We start from the raw sequence: 21199 nt of genomic DNA on the forward strand, positions 1-21199 counted from the left end.
TTCATGAGTACTTTATAGTTTTCTGAGTACAGATTCTTTGCCTCTTTGTTAGGTTTATTCCTAGGTATCTTACGGTTTGGGGTGCAATTGTAAATGGGATTGACTCCTCAATTTCTCTTTCTTCTGTCTTGTTGTTGGGGTATAGAAATGGAACTGATTTCTGTGCATTGATTTTATATCCTGACACTTTACTGAATTCCTTTACGGTTTCTAGCAGCTTTGGGGTGGAGTCTCTTGGGTTTTCCACATAAAGTATCATATCATCTGCAAAGAGTGAGAGTTTGACTTCTTCTTTGCTGATTCAGATGTCCTTTATTTCTTTTTGTTGTCCGATTGCTGAGGCTAGGACTTCTAGCACTGTGTGGAATAGCAGTGGTGAGAGTGGACATCCCTGCCATGTTCCTGACCTTAGGGGAAAAGCTCTCAGTTTTTCCCCACTGAGAATGATATTCGCTGTGGGTTTTTCATAGATGGCTTTGATGATGTTGAGGAATGTACTCTCTATCCCTACACTGTGAAGAGTTTTGATCAAGAAAGGATGCTGTACTTTTCAAATGCTTTTTCAGCATCTATTGAGAGTATCATATAGTTCTTGTTCTTCCTTTTGCAGATATTGAAACAACCTGGCATCCCAGGAATAAATCCCACTTGGTCGTGGTGAATTATCCTTTTAATGTCCTGTTGGATCCTATTGGCTAATATTTTGGTGAGAATTTTTGCATCCGTGTTCATCAGGGACACTGGTCTGAAATTCTCCTTTTTGATGGGATCTTTGTCTGGTTTTGGGATCAAGGTGATGCTGGCCTCATAAAATGAGTTTGGAAGTTTTCCTTCCATTTCTATTTTTTGGAAAAGTTTCAGGAGAATAGGTATTAATTCTTCTTTAAACGTATTAATTCTTCTTTAAATGTTTGGTAGAATTCCCCTGGGAAACCAGGTGGCCCTGGGCTCTTGTTTGTGGGGGATTTTTGATGACTGCTTTAATTTGCTTACCTTTTATGGGTCTATCTTCCCCACAATCCGAAGGGGGCTTCTGAGCAGCTCCTCCAACACAGCTTTCTACTTATTGAGTTTTAGACACCCTTTCCCACGTCTTTCCTTCAGCATTTGCTCTGCAAACGAATATTAAGCACCCACTAGTTCTAGAGCCTTGATACTTTTTAAGTGCCTTCCCTAGAGAATGGGAGTAAATCTTTTCCCCATAAAGGGCCTAGACACTGACTGGTCTGCTCCCCTCGGCCTCCTGCGGTTCCAGCCGTAGGTAAGGAGGCCATCCCTGCCAGCCTTAGCGATCTGAAAGAGACTGGTAGTCAGGAGCCTAGACCAAGCCCCCTCTACGGCATCTGTGGTCAGTTGCTTACTTCTTAGAGACTGCCCCTCAATAAGCCTCTGAGATTAGGCTAGCTTGGCACTGAGACAAAGGTCACAGTGAGCGTTTTGTTTCCAAATTATCCCACTCTACCCTCCAATGTCTAGAGGAAGCACAGCGGTTTAGTCCAGGGGATGTACAGGCTCGGACTGCGGAGAGGTTTCCCAGGGACACGCACAGGGCCCCTTGCACCGGAGCAAAGTATTCCAGGCGCATCCACCAGAGGGCAGGCTTCACCCTTCAAGAAGCCTTCCCCACTCACGTTCACCTACGGACTCTCCCGTCCAAGCTCCAATAGCCCCAGGGTCCACACGGCTGCCTGGCAATACTCTGCACTCCCCGGACGTCCTCAGCGCTGCTGTCTCCCTGCTGCCCACTCCGATGGTTATTTACCCTGATGCTTGGTGCTTTGCAATACCAGTGAACCGGTAAGAGCAATAATTCCTTCATTTATATTTTCTCCTGCAGTTTGTGAAGTATCTTCACATACATTATTCTCATTTGGTTTACAAAGCAACTTGAAAAGATAATTTATTATATGGCCGCTTTTTAGAAGAGGTAACAGGCTCACAGAGTGAAGCGGCTACACTTAGTAAAGTCACATAGTGAGTTTCTGGTGCGGCTGTCTTTGACATCTCCTGGGTACCTACTCTATGCCATGGGTGGTGTACAAGCTGCCTTGTAATTGGTTTAATTCTGCAGTAATTGTGACCATGAAGTACTGACAGTAGGGGATAGACAAGCAGATCACTGAACCATGGAGAGCTTATTAAGGATACGGTTCAAATCTCCCATGTTCTTACAGAGTTTTTGTTTGTTTATTGGTCTATCAGTTACTAAGATTGGTGTGTTAATAAAGCCCATGAGGGAACGGTGGCTTTGTCCAGTTCTCTCTGTGGCATTTTGAGGCTATGGTATTAGATGCATACCAGTTTAGAAATGTTCTCTTTCTTTCCCTCTGCTGAACTGAACTTCGTCATTATAGAATGACCCTCTTTATCTCTAGTGACGCTTTTTGCCTTAATATCGCTTTTATTCATTTCTTTAGCCTAGTATTTCTCTTCCCCAACTTCAGTCTGTGTTCTGATGTTTAGATCTGCCTTTTGTAAACAGAACGTCATTGGATTTTGTTCTTTTTTTTTTTTTAAGATTTTAATTATTTATTTGACAGGGAGAGAGCACAAGTAGGTAGAGAGGCAGGCAGAGAGAGAGGAAGAAGCAGGCTCCCTGCCGAGCAGAGAGCCTGATGTGGGGCTCGATTCCAGGACCCTGGGATCATGACCCAGCCGAAGGCAGAGCTTCACTGACTGAGCCACCTAGGCGCCCTGCAAATTATGAATTCTTAAAGGAAATTTTATTTCCCCCTTTTCCCAGGGCCAAAGGTGATACAAGCAAGTTTTAATTGTACTCCCTTCTGGGTACCAGTGTTTGTCTCGTATCAGCCCTTGTGCTGTGGTTATTATCCTTTGGGGTCTCCTATCAGTGTACCCATCTTGGAGAGGCCCTGGGAATTCTCTGTATCCTATGTCCTATGCGGACAGGGAAGGAGGATGTTATGGTGTCCAGGCGTTGGCAGGCTCCCTGAGGTTTAAAAACAATTTGGGTATTTACTTTCCTCTCCACTTCATTTTGGGGCTTGGCACACTCCTAACTTTCATGGCAGCTCTAGCAGCATAGTAAAAAAGAATTAAAAAAAAAAAACCCTCCTTTATGCAACATTTTAATTTTTTTCATCAGGAGGGTCCCTTAGGTCTCTAATTCACCATATTGTTGGGAAAAAGTTTAAAACATAGATTTCATGATCACAACTCCTATTTGTTTTATGACATTTAATAGTCTTTTTATACATTTTAATATTATGAGTTTTGTATGGTATGACTGTGTATATTATTATTTATAATGATATCATTTAACTCTCACAACTACCCAGGGAGGTATATATCATTATTTTATCTTATTTTATTTTAATTCTGGTGTAGTTAACATATGGTACTTTATTAGTTTCCGTTGTACAATATAGTGATTCAACACTCCCCTATTTACTACAGAGAAGTAGACATTACTATCTCTATTTTACAGATGAGGAACATAGGCTCTGAGTTCTGCCCAAGGTTACACCAACTATATGGCTGAACAGGGACTTAGCCATTGGTTTTTACCCTCCACAGGTTCTTAACCTTTGGTGGAAGACATGGACCCCCTTGAGAATCCGAGGAAAGCTCTAGATCCTCTTCCAAAAACATGTACATTGATACCAATACACTAAAATTGCAGGGGGCTTGATATCCTATGAAATCTGTCCATGGATTCTACATGAAGAATCTGTGTTTGTTATAATACTGAGAGCAGATGCTGGAACAAAATGACACATTAGTTTTTTAGCCTTTATCACAAGTTCCCATTCCTCTGCCTGTCTTCCAAGACCCTTTGTATTCTGATCCCACTGTCTTCGTGCACTCTCTGTGTCCTGACATGCATTCCCCGAAATAGCCCTTCCGGGCATCTGCGTGATCTCTCCAGTTCGTAGCTTGGCTCTGTGCAGTGAGAAGCAGTGACTAAGATAATGGGCTCTCATAGCCTGGGTTCAGATCCTGAGCAAACTGTAGACCAAGGGTGGGTTACCTACCTTCCTGGTGCCTCTGTTTCTTTACCTGTAAATGGTGAAGAATGGTAAGTACTTTGCAGGGTTGTTTGGATTCTGTGAGTCAATGCACGGAAAGCATTCAGAGCAGAGAGGGGCACACAGTGACTGCAGAATAAGTTTGAGGTGGTTTTATTCTTCTCCCCTGCATAGTGGGTCTTTATTAGCATCCTACAGCTCAGTGGTCAACTAGGAGAGGATTCTTGTAAATAAAATAGTTTTGCTATTATTTTTTTGAAACCAAACATTGTCACTTTTTTGGGTAGTTTCACGTTTTTATTTAAACTCCAACTAGTTAACACACATAAATTCAATAGTTTTTAAAAGTATCTAAAAAAGTCCCGGGCACACAGTGGTGCTAATTTCTTTTCCTTTCTTTTTTTTTTTTTTAAAGATTTTATTTATATATTTGACAGAGAGAGAGATCACAAGCAGGCAGAGAGGCAGGCAGAGAGAGAGGGGAAGCAGGCTCCCCGCTGAGCAGAGAGCCCGATGCAGGGCTCCATCCCAGAACCCAGGGATCATGACATGAGCCAAAGGCAGAGGCTTAACCCACTGAGCCACCCAGACGCCCCAGTGGTGCTAATTTCTTGAGAGGCAATTTTCCAGTTGCCATTTGAAGAGGGCGATAGCACTTTCTGTGCTGGAGGCTTAGGGCTTCACTTGTCCCAGTGGAGAGACTGCTTTTAAAGTCTTAAAGGCAATGAAATGGCTCAAAGTGTTGAAGGACAGGGGAACCAGCAACCCGACCCACCTCGGCAAAGGTGGGGTCTCCTGAGACTGAAGGGATGGACGGTGTATTGCTGATTTCTGTGAGAATTGAGCTCTGATAGTGACCCATGGCAGAGAGATTTCTGACGGGAAGGAACAGGCCTAAGGCCTTGGTGTTTGAGTAGGGCTGGCCTAGGGATTTGGTCAGTAAGCAACTCAGTGGACAGAGTTAAGACCAGAGGACTTTCTCCAGGTCTGGTGGATGATTCTAGAGAAATTCTCTCTAATCACGGTTGTTCCAGAAGGATGAAGGAAGGTGATGGTTCTTATGTCTTGGTGTCTTTGAGGAAATTTATAGTGATACATTTTGTGTTTTGTTTTCTCAACCTAGGGCCAGGGATGCGTGACCTTCCTTTGTAAATCTCATAATCCTTTCCATTAGTAATTTTGCATGTCGAATTGACTCATTGCATCTTAGAACTGGAAGGGCTCCTAGCTAGCTAGTGCTGATGGTAATTAATTATAACCCTATTGGACTCTTTTGGTCCTGTGTCCCTAAAAGAAATCCTAAAGTCACGAAATTTCTTTTCTAAGAACGGGGCTTGGCCTAAAGTGAACCCAGATAAATATGTAATTTATCCTCAAAGAACATTTTCTTCTCCGCAGCCCACTGTAGGCCACAGGCACTGACATTCCTCTGGGAAATACTAGAAGAACCACTGGTATTGATATGATTAGAGCAGAAGGGTTGAGGGCATATTCACAGAAAATTTTGCTTGTAATTCTAGTGGGTCCACTGACAAGGCAGGATTCCCTGTTGGATTCCTGCTTAAGAAGCCCAACCCTAGAATAACATACCTGATAGTGATTTAAAGCATTATGTCTTCTGTTTCTCAGAAACAGTCTGAAAATGAAGATAGGGACTTGAGTTTGGGGTGGGGTGCTGAAACGGGTCTGTGCTGTTGGTTGCTAGAAGGTAAGCGAATCTAAAAAATACTACTACACTATGACTTTTTGCCTATCCTACAGTCTGACCAGTACTGTTTCAATTATAATATTTTACCATTTTCACATTAGAATCGCCAATACTTAAAAAATACTAATGTGAGTACCCTTCCTATTGAAATTCTCACTTTATTAATATGAGATGGATCCTAGGGATCAGTTTTTAAGAAATTTAAATGACTTTATTGAAGTATAACTGATGTAAAATAAAGTACATAAATTTAAGTACCGTTTGGTGAATTCTGATATATGTATGAAACCCATGAACATACCCATCATCCCCAGTTTCCCCTGAAATCACAGGCAGACATTTTCCTGAGGAGAGGACGTTAATGCCTTCATCAGATTCTCCCAAAGGGGAGGAAAATGAAAGCTACGAAGCCTGGCTCATTGAGATACCATTCATTCATTCAATGTATTGTCAATATCAGAACACAATAACAACAATGGCTACCATTTGAAAACTGAATGTGCCAGGTATTATGCCAGGCATTTTACCTGCATTATCTCTGACCCTGAGAAAAATTCTGAAATGTACATATCATCATCCAATGTATCATCTCCATTTTAAAGATAAGAAAACTAAGGCTCAGAATGAAGTGACTTGCCCAAGGCCACATATTAATTACGCAGGTATTTGCAAAAGCTAGTGTTTAATAGATCTGCTACAGCAAACCTATCCTTTAGCTGCTAGGCCATGATGCCTTCAGTAATACAAAGTTGCCTAACTTCTGTTCAGAACAAGCTAAGCTTGAAATACCAGGACTGAGCAGGAAGTGAAAGAGCGAAGTCAAAGACATCTTTTTTTTTTAAACAATTCCCTTCTAACCAATGAGAAATCATTGCAAAAGAGAAAGTACTGCCTTTAAGAGACGCAGGACAGCCCTGAGCCCTCAAGAGGTGTGGCGGGGAGGTTTTCTCAAGTAGGAGTTATTATCTAACCACAAACCAACTGTCTGTCATTACACTGCATTTCAGAGGACGTCTATGATTGGTTGACTAGGAGAGCAACGTTTGAATTTAAAGAAAAGACCAAAACAACCAGAGGTCAGTCCTTCAGTGAGGAAGATAAAGCTTTGTTGTTAGAGAAAACTCCAACTGGAGTCTGAGATTAGGTTCTAAAACCCTTACACCATTATCACCCTAACTGCTGTATTACTATTCATATCGTCAAGAAACCAGTCCCTGTTTTAAGTAAAACCCATTGAAAAGATATGTAAAAACCAGTGAATGGTCTTTGTAAACTGCAAAGAATTACAAAAAAGCTAGTAAATGCAAATATTTATAGTTTAAGATGCAATGAAAAAAAATTAATCACTAAATAGAAAGCCAGATTTGCCTGTCTACAAAGGCTATGCCAGGACAAGGTGGCAGTCAGAAGCAGCTTCAATTCCTGATGCCTACTTTCCTATTTGTCCCTAGATCCCATGTAGCGTTGATGTTTTCTGTCTCCCATCTTTCCCTCTGCTGCTCCTTTGGACCACTAAGTGCACTGTGTCTTCAGTACTTTGTTTATTCTGAAGAAGGCATCTATAATAAAAGCTATAAAAGAAAAAAAGCAGGCCAGCTGACTTTATAGAAAGGAAACCATTGCTTTCAAGTTATAGCTTTGAAATAATACCTCTTTCTGGCACGTTTACCATATTTCATTCTGAGTCTGGGATAAATCTTCATCTTAATGAGATAGAAGGGTTAATGAAAAAAATAATTTATTTTAGGCAATACAAGTTCTTCTGACAAAAACAGCGAGATAGTAAGCATTAAAATTGGAGAACTTGAGAGATGCCTGGGTGGCTCAGTCAGTTAAGCATCTGCCTTCAGCTCAGGTTATGATCCCAGAGTCCTAGGATTTAGTCTTGCATCAGGCAGGCTCCTTGCTCAGCAGGGAGCTTCTCCCTCTGACTGCCACTCCCCTTGCTTGTGTGCGCTCTCTCTCTGACATAAATAAATAAAATCTTAAAATAAAATTGGAGAACTTGAAATGCTGAAAGAAATTCCTACATTTCAATAATCTTTTCCTCAGCAATAGCTTCTATTACAGAAAGTTTCACTTAATAAGGCTAAAGGAAAATGACATTGTTTCAGATTTTATACCCTCTATTTTTATATTCATGAAGTAAAACAGTACAGAACTAGACACAGCCACCAAATCAACAATATAAAATTTTCAGGGTAGTTTTTTTTTTGTTGAAACTCACTTTATTTAAAAAAAAAAACAGTCATGAACAATAAATTACAATCATTTCCCCCTTTTATAAATTCTTCATAAAATATATTTGACAATTTTAAAAGAAAATCTCAAAAGTTGCTTTCATTTTTGAAGTGCTGATGACTTATTTTTTGACCATTTTGTCATGCTGGTGAATTATTTTGTAGCTGCTACAATAGTTTGATTGATAAACATTTTACAATTAAAAACAACAACAACAACAACAAAGAGGAAAAAACAGACCAGCAGAAAGAACTATTGAGTGTGCTATTTATCTGACACTTAACACTTACTTCATCATAATGACAAAGTATCCCTTAGCACCAAAAATCTACAGGAACCCCGTCTTTCTAAGTGACAACTAGTGCAAAATAACATTCTAGGAACTAACTGTACAACCCCATATTTTAACTGGCCACAGCTGCCTATAAGCTTATTTGAAATATTTGGTCTTTTCTTCAATTAAGACAAATTTCATAAAACACTATAAACCATGGCAAGAGACTGAGGAATAATTGTTTATTGAGTACCTATTATGGGCAAGGCACTGTGCACAAATTTTTGCTTTCATTCTTCCTCTAGCAAATAAATATCCAGGAATTTCCAAGTATCATCAACCTTCTTTTATTTCTTACTCCTGGCTGGAAAAGGCCTGTGGCTATAGGCCATTTTTTTAAACTGTCATTTTACCAACGGAACTTTAGTGCTGAGCTCACAGTAGGTACTGAATAAATACCTCCTGATTGAAAAAAAACAAATAAAGACAAAGAATTTACTATCGTTTTGCTTGGTATCATAGACTATTTTAGAATATAAGGACTTGAGAAAATTCCAAGAGAAACTTCCTGATCACCTCATACCTTTGCTGCCAATGAAAAAAAGAATTCACTTCACAAGTGAAATCTTTCAAAATAAATGATAATCATTAGCTATTTTAAATGAGGCAAGACCAAAAACTATGTACTTAGGAAACCGGGGCTCCAAGCACATAGATATTTGAAGAGCAAACGAAACACTGGCCCACTACCACCGAATCACCATGAATCTCTGCTGAAGTGCCATTTACTGATGCAACATGATGATTCTTCCCACTTCCAGTAACTCAATCCCCTTGGCCAGATCTGTGTTACAGTAATTTGGAGATCCACAGGGTCAATTATCATGAGGTTCCAGTGTATTTCCACCTCTCATTTCCAAAAAAATCTTGTATTTATTAGCTTGAAAGTGATGTTCAAAGTATATGATTTAATTTTAAAAGGTTTTATTTAAGAAAAAAAATAGAAGGTTTTATTTCAGTAAAACCTTTCATTCCAAATTTTAAACTTCCAGGCCAACGAATGCAGAATTCAGAAATTTTACATACTCTAATTCTTTGTGCTTTTTCACCTTCTCAAGTTCTCAAATATATTTTAAGTAAGGAAAATTTGATGATAGCAAAATTCCAAAGGTTATGGAAGTTCAAAAAAGCTGAGGAGGAGACACACTGGGTGTCAACTATGCTTTAATTAGAAAACAAACAAACAAACAAACAAACTCAGAAAAAAAAGCTGAGGAGACTATGCAACTATTAATAATTTTGGTATTCTTATATATTTTTTTTTTTACTTTGACCAAAGATTCTAGTGCTTTATAAAGACTAACCTAGATACAATGGCCTTAAAGTCTATCTAACCTTAAAGGCTAATATTCTGTTTTAGCAAAACTTTCTTAGATTTTAATTATCTGCATTTATAGGAAAACAAATTGGAGACAACCATCTAGGGTTAAAAATCAAACTAACTTCAATTAGAGTAACAGTCTATTGGTTTTTGACATAGACCATACCAAGTGATTGTATAAAATCGGTAACTTGCAAGTTTCTACTTGAAAGATATAGTGGATGCCACAATATTTCATCCATTTACCACGCTGTATAGGTATCATCTCCCACTTCAGAAAAAGGTGATCAGCATTTAACACAACCATATCACTATCATTACTGTGTTAAATTAGGCAAGAGAAAACAGCATTAGTGCCAAAACAAAAGGAATTCCAGTGATTAAACAACAGACCATATCAGGACAGGCAATGTGAGGGCAGAGCTCATTTGATTTCTTCAACTTTATGCTGAGGCTTAGACAGTCTTGAAATCAAAACTTACTATATCAAGTAGTAGAGTTCATATATTGCAAAGTTTTCAGAAACAGAGGAATCCTGTGTTCAGATTTGTATCAGATTGCAGATGCTCAAGTGCAGACATGTTCCAGTGCAATGGTTTAATTGGTTAATTGAATGCTTGGTTACCTAAAGAAGGTACAACTGAATCATCAAGGTCCTTGCCAACCTGCTACCACATGATTGCATGGCTACTTCAACTCCTGCAGCTATAGGGCACTGGAGAGCTCAAACATACTTCAGCAGCTTTGGATCACTTAATTTTATGCTTAATTGGATAACTTTAGACCCTCCAAAATGATGCCTTAAAAAAAGCTGTATAATATTACAAAAATAAAAAGTGTAGTATGATTTCATTAGAGGGAGGGGAAGGGTAGGAAGATGAGGGAAGGTTCTTTTATTTTTCATCACTGATTTCACCAGCAAATCTCAAAAACCCAAACCTACATCAAATAATTTAAACAGAAGTGGCATTTTCTTCATATGGAATGCAAAATGCACACATTCACATACTTACATATACATAAATATATACATATATGTTTCCTTTACAAAGCTTCAAAGGTTGCATTGCCAGCATGCAAACCTCTTCTTCCACGGAAATTCCTAATACTGACAAGGAATGTCTAAAATACTTAAGAGACTTATTTCCAGAGAACTGGACTTTCTTCTCTTCTTGGCTCTTAGAGAATTTTCCTGCCAAACTTCTACCAATGATCATTTTTAAAAATGTACACCCACATTGGTAATACACATTTAAAACATACTAACAAAATGGCCAGCTTGGACTTAAGAAAAACGAGGAAAAAAAACACCCCACAATAAAATCTAAACCCTTAAAAGGTGGAGTTTAGCTTTTTATATTCTTTTCAGCCACATTATGTTGTTGCATCACTGTTAAAACATAAGCAGCATATCATCCAAGATATTTGCAAACAATGTATGTGTCACGTTTCCCAGCTGCTATCTTTAAATGCAATTTGTACTAATCTGAGTTCTAGTTCAAAAGCATCTGGACGATCCTGAGGGTTTGCAGCCAGCATTTCTTTAATCAGTTGTTTCATCCGCCCATTCATAGACTTTTTCTTCACAGGAATGAGAAGTTCCATTTTGGGATTTTCCAGAAGCGCCTCTCCAACAGGCACAATCTCAGTTCCTTGTTTTACATAACTCCCCAAGAGTTCCTTCTTTGTCTCTGTGTCTATGAATGTGATCCTTTCCAGCATTGCCCAGATGATAATCCCCAGAGCGAAGATGTCAGCTTTTGCTGTGTAATGTCCCTCCCACACTTCAGGAGCCATGTAGAAATCTGTTCCACAGGCTGTGGAAAGGAAACACTTGTTTACACTGACAGGTTCTTCTGGATTCTGCCCAGAGGCTGAACAAACTTTACTGAGACCAAAATCAGCCACTTTCAGTGTGGGTTCCAAGTCACTGGTATCCAACCTGCTTTGTGAAATCAGGATGTTATCAGGCTTAAGATCTCGGTGGATGATCTGGTTTTTATGCAAGAAAGCCAGAGCACTGCTCAGCTGAAGCATAAAGCTGGTGTTAGTTTTACGATTGGGTTTCCTGGACAATAGATACTCATTCATATCTCCGCCGTCACAAAAATCCATCACAAACCACAAGTAATAGGCGCTTCTGGGATCAAAGGCAATTTCTCCTTTTAATGAAGTCTCTACAAGCTACAAGAGGGGGAAAGACAGATGACAGTCATCTGCACAGTTTATACAATTCAGCTACAGAAAAAGAACAACTAACTGATTAATAAGTTGGACTCCCAATTTTAAGTGGAAATTTCATCAATGTTTTATTTGGTCAATGCTCTCATATGTGCATTTTATTTTAAATTTCAGTACTTCAAACTGCCCCTAATGAATACATACCAAATCTCTAAGTCAGGAGGTAAAAACTTATTTTAAAATAGCTTTAGGGGGCGCCTGCGTGGCTCAGTAGGTTAAAGCCTCTGCCTTCGGCTCAGGTCATGATCCCGGGGTCCTGGGATTGAACCCTGCAATCTGCACAGCGGGGAGCCTGCTTTCCCCGCTCTCTCTGCCTGCCACTCTGCCTACTTATGAGCTCTCTGTCAAATAAATAAATAAAATCTTAAAAAAAAAAAAAAAAAAGCTTTAGGGGCACCTAGCTGGCTCAGATGGTAAAGCATGGGATTCCTGATCTCAGAGTCATGAGTTTAAGTCCTACATTGGGCATAAAGCTTACTAAGTCATAAACGAACACACGTTTTATTTTTAAAAGTGTCCAACTGGCTATACATTTTCTGCATGAGTTAATGGAGCTGAACTTTACCTACCTACACAATAGCTTCATAAAAAAATTGACATTTCAGCAGCTAGTAGACCTGGGAGATTGCCAGCTGAGGTATAAACATCAATAGGAAGTTCTATTCAATTAAACTGCCTGAAATATGTTTCTTGTTCATTGGACATATACTATCAACATTATACAATCTGTAAAATTAGGAGACAAATGATCAGGAACACTAGTTGTTAGGGAAATAAAGCCTTGGGGAGCCTGAGTGGCTCAGTCGTTAAGTGTCCACCTTCAGCTCTGGTCATGATCCCAGGGTCCTGGGATCGAGCCCTGCACTGGGCTCTCTGAAAAGCCTGCTTTTCCCTCTCCCACTCCCCCTGCTTGTGTTCCTTCTGTTGCTGTCTCTCCCTCTGTCAAATAAATAAATAAAATCTTTAAAAAAAAAAAAAAGGGAGGGACGCCTGGGTGGCTCAGTTGGTTAAGCGGCTGCCTCTGGCTCAGGTCATGATCCCAGCGTCCTGGGATCGAGTCCCACATCAGGCTCCTTGCTCGGCAGGGAGCCTGCTTCTCCCTCTGCCTCTGCTGCCACTCTGCCTGCCCGTGCTCTCTCTCTCTCTGACAAATAAATAAATGAAATCTTAAAAAAAAAGAAAAAAAAAGAAAAAGGAAATCAAGCCTTCCTGTAGTCACTGATAAAAATAAAGACTGCCATTATCACTTCATAAACTTCTACAGGCAGAATGCAAATATACTGGCTATCTCTATCACTATATGGCTTCTAAAAACCAATTTATAAAAAAAAATTTACATTTTGATATAAAAATTCAAATCTGAGTTTGTATATTTCTTTTTTTTTTTTTAAGTTTTTTTATTCATTTGAGAGACAGTGAGAGAGAGAGAATGAGCTGGGAGAGTGGCTGAGGGAGAGGGAGAAGCAGACTACCCGCTGAGCAGGGAACCCCACGTGGGGCTTGGTCCCAGTACTCCAGAATCTGAGCCAAAGGCAGATGCCTAACCAAATGAACCAAATGAACCACCCAGGCACCTCAGAGTTTGTATATTTCTTTGCTACAAGCTGAAAACCTAGAATAAGTTGCTATTTTATTGTTTATCATTATCAAATTATAACTCTATGACCTAAAATTCAAGAATATTGATTACTTCACGGAGTATGAATGAACTACCATTCTAAAATATAGCATACAATACTTTGAAAGCATTTGTACCATGGTGCCTTTTCAGACCCACTGAATAGAAACTCAGTAGGGAAGCTGAAGAGTTGTTGAAGAATGAACTATAAGTTTACATTTAAGTCTACTAGTACTTCCTCTTGTCATTTGGAGGGCAGAAGCAAAGAACACCTTTCACACCATCTCCCCCAATGGCAAACAGCTGTAATCGCAACTCTCCGCAGATGTCTTGTGCATGCATTTTCTTTGTTGCGTGTTTGCCAGCGAGCCAGAAAATGAAAGACTAGAAAGGTACAGATCACACAATTATTTACCAGGTGCACTGTTACTAAATATGCCGAGATTAAAGATCAGTGCCATTACTCCTACTTCATTTTCTCTCTTCTTCTTACTCTCAAAAGCAAACTTCCTAAATAACTTTGAGCAACGCAAAGTCCCAGCATTCAAATGGTTTAGAGTAAGGTGAGACAGTAAATATTTTAGGCTTCACAAGTCACATAAGGTTTCTGTTCCATATTCTTCTTTCTTTTCCTTAAACAACTCTTTAAAAATGTCAAAACTATTTTTAGCATCTGGGCCATATAAAAAATTGCCTGAGGGCTATAGTTTGAGGGCTGCTGGTTGAGAGAGCCCAATCCACTTATTTCCATGTATAAAGGATGTAGAGTCATTGGTTCTCTTGCCTAAAGTCCTTCAACAGTTTCCCTGTTCTCTTAGGATACAGTCTAAGGTCTTTAACATGGGCTATGGGATCCTCTGACCCTGCTGACCTTTCTAGTTTCATGTAAAACAACTCTGCTGGCATAGTACAGTCTTACTATATTCTTTCAATTCTTAGAATGCTTTGTACTTTTTGCTTCAAAACATCTGTATGTACAGTTCTTTCTGGCCGGCAAGTTTTCTCACTCACATGGCTAACTCCTCTTTACCCTTCAATTTTCAGTTGAAAGAACTCATAATTCCTGAACCCTAGGTTATGTCAGGTTTTCTCTCATATGCTCCTATATCATTCTGCACCTCTCATTCATGACACTGATTACAAGTTATACAGACTGGCACCAAGTTCCTAAGTTGAGAATGTATCCTCTGTTAATTAATTTGCTTTTAATTTTAATTTAAAGAAAATTTACATTTTCTTCTAGGTAATTTTAGATATTACGAACTGACTTAATCATTCAGAACAAGGAAAATATCTAGAAAAACATGGAGAAAAACAAAAATTTGTGTAGAGAATGGAGAAAGCCATGCATAGGGACTCTGTGGTCATGCTACAGATTTAACTGTTTTTACCAGATGCAAATTTAGAGAAGGCACTTGCTAAATGTGTTGATCAATGTCTTGTTAATAAATCCATAGAAAAGACAATTTTAATAGAGCTTTTAACAGAGCTACCTATTACTGAGTACTTCCTATGTGGCAAGTATTATACTGTATCATCTCTAATTTTGACAACTTCCATGGAAGATAAAATTATTACTACTATTTTACATTTGAAGATACAGATGCTGGAAGAGATGAGTTATTTAGCCAAGATCATAGAGCTAGCAAAAGTGCTACAAGTCAAACACAGGCCTATCAGCCTTTACTTATTTATTTTTAAAGATTAAAAAAAATTTTTTTTATTTATTTGACAGACAGAGATCACAAGTAGGCAGATAGGCAGGCAGAGGCGGGGTGGGGGAAGCCGGCTCCCTGCTGAGCACACAGCTGGATGCCGGGCTTGATCCCACTGGGATACTGGGATCATGACCTGAGCCAAAGGCAGAGGCTTTAACCCACTGCACTACCCAGGTGCCCCCCTATCAGCCTTTAAAAGATAAAAGGGAGTACTAAATAAAAAGGTGTTTTAGATTAGTATATGTGCTGCCGAAGCGAGCACAAAAGGTGTTTTAGATTAAAAAAAAGAAAATCATTGAGTCAAGGCTGGAAGTACTTTACATCTTATTATTCTTATTATTTTTTTAAGTAATCTCTACACCTAACATGGGGCTCAAACTTACAACCCCAAGATCAAGAGTCACATGCTCTACTGACTGAGCCAGCCAGGTGCCCCAATACTTTACATCTTAAAGGCTTGAATGACCACCTAATACTATAAAGGTTGCTTGATCTGGACTCAAGGATACCATTAGCACTAAGTCATATATTTAAATGTCTTTGTATTTGTAGATCAGTTCAATGGCAAAGTTCATCAAAGTTCTATCCACTTTTAAGAGGGAGCGTGGTAAGAATGTTTCTAGTATTTTATATCAGTGCAACTTACATACTAAGCACTTTTAGAAAAGTAAACAATAAATGAAATAGAGGCTAAATAGTTGTGCTTTACAGTCACTGTCTTAAGAGGTAAAACTTCAGCATACAGCATGCTAAACTGCAATATAAATTAGGTTCTCAAGATTGATATTTGTTCACCATATAATGAAAGTTGCGAGTTTCTAATTACACAGATTAATGTTTGTTTTTTTCGTTGTTCCTGGTCCAAAAGTTTTTGTTGTTTTAAAATCATACATCTGTACCCTGATGGTTAAAATTCTGAATTTAGACATACTCATGGGAAGTTGTTTCCTTTTCCAAGAATGACTGGATTTGAATTTTTCTCTGGCCTTTAACTTGCTATGTCTTAAGTATCTTTTCTCTTTAGCGAATACAGGCCTACTAGAGATTTTGATCTATACTAGAAGCCAGCCAATCAACCAACCAAGTAAATAAACAAACAAATAAACCTTTTCAGTTTTCCTATGTTAATGCTTTCCCCAGGTCTACAAAAAAAGTAATTTGAAGGCAAGAGTAATTTGGAAGTTAAAGGCTCACAAGTTTTAGCAGTCAAATAGTCTCCTACATTCAGTTACCAATCCTGCCACTTGCTGGGTATGTGACTTGGATAAATTCATTATTTGTTCTAAGCCTCAATTTCTTCATTTGTAATAATGGTAATAGTACTACCCTCACAGGATTGTTCTGAGCAACTGCCTTTAAAACACTTTGAGCACATAGTGTGGAACTGAGTTGGAGCCCAAATGTTAGCTATTAGCACTATTAATAACATTCAAGTGCTATGCAACATACTTCATGAAAAATAACTAGAGTTGCATGGTTAAGAAACCACACAACCCTCTAAAACAGCAAAGGCTTATATTCAATCAGTGATCTATAAAGAAATGCCCAATTACCTATATGGGTGCTGCTATTGATTGTGGAGTTTTTCCTTTTCTTCTGGCTTTAGTTCCCAAAAACTTGATTTCAAATAAGTGAACTTATCAGACTCTAATCTTGATCACTTTTCTAGCTCCTATGTTGCCCCATTCCCATGCAGACTGGCAAGTACCATGGCATAACAGGTGGCTTATGTTATTTTTAGGTATTTGCATCACAGGTTTAAATAAAACCCTGTTTTAAAGCAAACATCTATTCAGTTCTTGGCAGACCCTTATCTACTCCTAACTATATAAACACCTGCATTTAAAAGTAGAAGCTCATCTGACTCGTTTATTCCTCTTCTTGCTGACCAACACTAAGTTCAAGTTTTATCTATTCCTATTCAACCACACATACCTGTAAATAAAGGGAAGAATTAGAGCCGTGGGACATTTTTTGCACCATCCCATCTTTTTGTAGGATGCATTCCTCCAAGTGTATCACATTTGGATGTTGGCTCTTGATACTGCTTAGTGCCCAGAACTCACGCAGGGCTAGTTCAACATTTTCAGGTGCATGGCATCGAATTTTCTTCACCGCGACCCGTGCAGAGGTCTTTCTGATGACTGCTTCATACACAACACCGTAACTGCCTCGGCCTACCTCCCGTATTAGATCGTACTTTGGCTGGCTACTCACCATCTTCAAGGTCAAAGTTTCTGGAAAAATCAACAAAGTGCTCTGTTGAAATTAAGTATACTTACTGGCTTGTATACCTTTTTATGTATGATTTAATTATCTGCCTCACTGTTTGCAGTACTTGAAAGATATTTGTTATAACTTGGGCAAATCTAAGTATCTGAGTAGTAATCATAAAGCAGCTAACCCTTTGGTAGTACTTACCATGTATCAGGATCTGTTCCAAGCACTTCGTAATATTAAATTCATTTAATCCTCACAACAATATTATGAAACAGATACTATTATGGTCATTTTATAGATGAGAAAACTAAAGCACAGAGAGTTTAAGCAACATGCCTAAGGTAAAAGAGCTACTAACTGGTGGACCTGGGTTTTGGAACCAGGCCATCTGCCTCTGAAATGCATAACCATAACCATTACACTACACTGCCTCCCATACAAACTGCTTCAAAATATTACTGTTAAAAATAAACCAGAAAATTAATCATTCTTATTTACTGGTCATGAAAAAAGAAACTCCAACGACTCCTTAAAGCTGACATACACAGAGTTCATAAAAATGTCAAATGTCAAAACAAAAACAAAAAACACCTGGCTTGTGCTTAGGGACTGAAAGTAGACCAGATTACATATAGAATTCAAAATGTGGGTTTTTTTTTTTAAGTAAACAAACTGTGTATGTCCCTATTTTAATTTTGTTTATGTTATTTCCTCATTTCTTGCAAAATACATGAAAATAAACTCTGTGGAGAAAAATGGTCCTCTAAAAATAAAGCAAGCTACTTAGAATATTGTTACCTTTCTGTTGTTAAATTTAAACAACACCTATTTAGATGTAGGCCATTTTTTGCCACTAAAAACTGTCGCCTGACAGTGTTCTTTCAAATTCAACTTGATAAATCATTTAAAGGCAGAGGCCCTACACAGAAATGCTCATGAGTTGAATCAAGAAAGTCTAAAGTGTGCCGCCTGGTTCTCCGAAGAATGTTAAGATTCTAATGAGCTTCAGGAACAAATTCTTATTTGTGGATTGCCACAATGGGCAAGAGATTGTGCAATCTTTCAAATGCACAGTTTAGGGGGAACAAGAGGCTACTGACTCTTGAGCCTGAAAAATTGGGTACAGCTACTTTAAGTCCATAGAATAGATTTAGTAAAGAAAATGAAAGCTTCTGAGATTACTTCTTAGTCCCATTTCCTCTAACTGGAACCCCCCTTCACATTCCTACTGTATTCCTAGTGTCTGAAACCCTGCCACGGAATCCTGGCTCCAGGTCCACAGCAGACACTCTTTCCTGCTCTCCGTGGATCGCCAGTTACTATCTACCTCAAAGTGGCTCCTGTCTTGCAAGCTGTCCCATACCCGCACACGACAGAGCACCCGCATAAGGCGGAGGGGGGACGTTTATGAAATCCCTGGCTGCAAACCCAAGCGACCGGCCAGCACTTCCAGGGCCCTCGCGCCCGCCCCGCTGAGCCAGCGCCCGGCGGCCGGCGGGCCAGGCCACACACCTGCCGGGCCGGGGAAGGGCCAGTCCCGGGCAGAGGTGTCGTCCGACGCGGCCGCTCAGCGCCGCGCTCATTGGCCGAGTATCAGGCCCTCCCCCTCCCCCTCCCCGGTGGCGTCCAGACGAAACCCGGAGGGGATCCTCCCGAGGCCCTTCACCCAGAGGAGCCAGTCCCGCGGCTGTCCCAAATCCTCGGGGCTGGCGAATGAGGCCCGGGCCCTGGGGAGGAGACCAGGGGCAGAAGAGGAGGCCGCAGCTAGGGCCGGTGGCCTGAGGGGTGCGGGCCGGAGGCCTGAGGAGCGCGGGGCCTTCCCTAGCATGACTCCGCTGACAGGTCTGTGACAGGCCTCCCGGGGAAGGAGGTGCATGCAAGGCCTTCGGCTCTGCAGCAGGGCCTCAGTGCCAGGTCTGAGGGCCATATTTACCTCAGGGTAGCCGCCGCCGCTTCTCCCTCTCACGGGCTCTGCAGGCCGCCATTATCGGGCAGCTCGCGCCTCAGCCTCCGCGGCCTCCAGTCAGAGACCGGCGCGCGCCCCCGTGGTGCGCGCGGACACACCCCCTTACGCCGCGCGGCCCCGCCCCCCTCCGGCTTTCCGTAGCGCGAGCCGGGACGCCGAGCGCCTCCTTATTGGGCGCGCGCCTCGCCCTCCGCTAGCCTCCTCCCTCTCCCGTGGCTCGCAGTAGCCTGGAGTCGCTGAAGGTGTGCGCGCTCTGGAGCGCACCACTAGTGCCCCTCCCCGCAGGGGTGGCCGGGCCCCGGAACGGGGAGGCCGCTCCCCGCCAGGGCTCGGTCACCGTCCAGCCGCAGCGGGCGCGCACGGCCCGCGGGCTCCGGGGACGGTCTGCGGCAGCAGGTCCGGGCCTGGGGGTGCGCGCGCGCGGCGCGGCCTCCCCGTTCCCTCCCCGCCCCCCTTCCCACCTACCGAGCTGCGGGCAGGTGTGCGGGGGTCGCTGGGGCGGAACGCCTGGTGCATCTTCTTCGGATCGGGCTTGGGGTGCCTGCGGGACGCGGAGCTTTTCGGCTAGTCCGCGGGGAGGCGCGGTCCGAGCTGGGGGGCCTGGCGTCCGCCCAGCCGGGTGGGAGGCTGCACCTTTTGTCAGAGTCACTGAGCCATGTTTGCGGACGGTGCAGTTGCCCAGGCGGCGGCGGCGCGGGACTGGGTGCGATCATCTGGGAGGACGCCGTCCCCTGCCCCGCCGGCGCGGTGGTATCTCCCTTAAAGAAGCCGGCACCTCATTGTTCCCGGGCCGCCGCGGCCGGGAGTCGGGGGCGCCCTGCCCGGCGCGGGGAGGAAGGCGCGGCGGCCCCCGCACCTGGCCGCTGCCGCCAGCGCAGGCCCTGCGGGGCGGCGGCCCCAGCGGGGAGTCGGGATCCAGCTCGCGCGCGGTGACGGGCGGCGATCCGAGGCGGCCGGGGCCGGGGTGGACCGCGAAAGCAGCCGTTCTCTCGGGGCGAGACGGGCAGCGGTGTGTCAGATCCCAGCACTCAGTCGCCTGACAGCCAGCCCGGGACTGTCAGTGACTCAGAGACTCGGACCAGCCCATTATTCAGTTAGTTGCACAGATCAGTAAGCATCCGCCAGAAACGTCCGTCCCTTCTTCACCCATTTATTCTGCACCTACTATTTTGTCAACAAAGCGGTTCCTGCTCCCAGTGCTGCAGTAAGCACGATGTGCAAAGAATCCCTGTTGGGTCTCTCGAGGATCAACCTCTTACCCATTTTATTTGCTGTCCTCTATTTATGGACCTTCTCCTCAGAGTCTGGGCTTGGGTTAGGTGTTTAAATTAGCTTTTCTAATCCTGACCAAATCCCACAGGGTAGGCTTTATTGCTAACCTTGTTTTTACAGGTGAGGAAACAGACCTCTGCCTTATTTGTGCAAAAGTTGTGTAGTTTGGTGTGTGTGTGTGTGTGTGTGTGTGTGTACCTGCCTTGAATACTTACTCTCCTGGTACAACTCCCCCGCCAAAAACCCGACAGCATCCTGCTCTATAATCCGTTCAGACTTTTGTTCTGAGTGCCATCCCCCAGTCTTCAGCTCTCTGCTGGGGATTCTGACGCCAGCCAAGGCTTAGTTTCTGCCCTCGAAATTAGAGAGAAACTATAGATGGTCTTAATACCTGTGTGGGTAATCCATCTGAATCGGGAGAGGATGTCTCTTTTGGTCAGAAGAGCCTTTTCCTTTTGTTTGTCTCAGTCATTAAATATAGTAATCCCTCCTCTGACTGCAGAACTGAGACTTGAAATCCAACTCCGTAACCCCAAAGACAGGCTGACTAAAGATTGTGAGGTGGGTTCAG

General features: G+C 41.8%; 1 protein-coding gene across 2 annotated transcripts; it reads right to left on the bottom strand.

Moving 5' to 3' along the window:
• Positions 1-7918: 7918 nt before the first annotated feature.
• On the bottom strand, positions 7919-19933 carry PDIK1L (PDLIM1 interacting kinase 1 like). 2 transcript variants are annotated; one of them, XM_080801101.1, is made up of 3 exons: positions 19822-19933; positions 17106-17407; positions 7919-11777 (listed from the first exon to the last, which is right to left on the bottom strand). In XM_080801101.1, the coding sequence occupies exons 2-3, from the start codon at positions 17388-17390 to the stop codon at positions 11037-11039; spliced, it is 1026 nt and encodes a 341-aa protein (XP_080657227.1). In that variant the 5' UTR covers positions 17391-17407; positions 19822-19933; the 3' UTR covers positions 7919-11036. The 2 variants fall into 2 exon arrangements, with proteins under 2 accessions (XP_080657227.1, XP_080657226.1); XM_080801100.1 differs by lacking the exon at positions 19822-19933 and adding an exon at positions 19324-19411.
• Positions 19934-21199: the final 1266 nt, after the last annotated feature.

The sequence above is a fragment of the Martes martes genome (assembly GCF_963455335.1).
Source record: "Martes martes genome assembly, chromosome: 4".
Lineage (NCBI taxonomy): Eukaryota > Metazoa > Chordata > Mammalia > Carnivora > Mustelidae > Martes > Martes martes.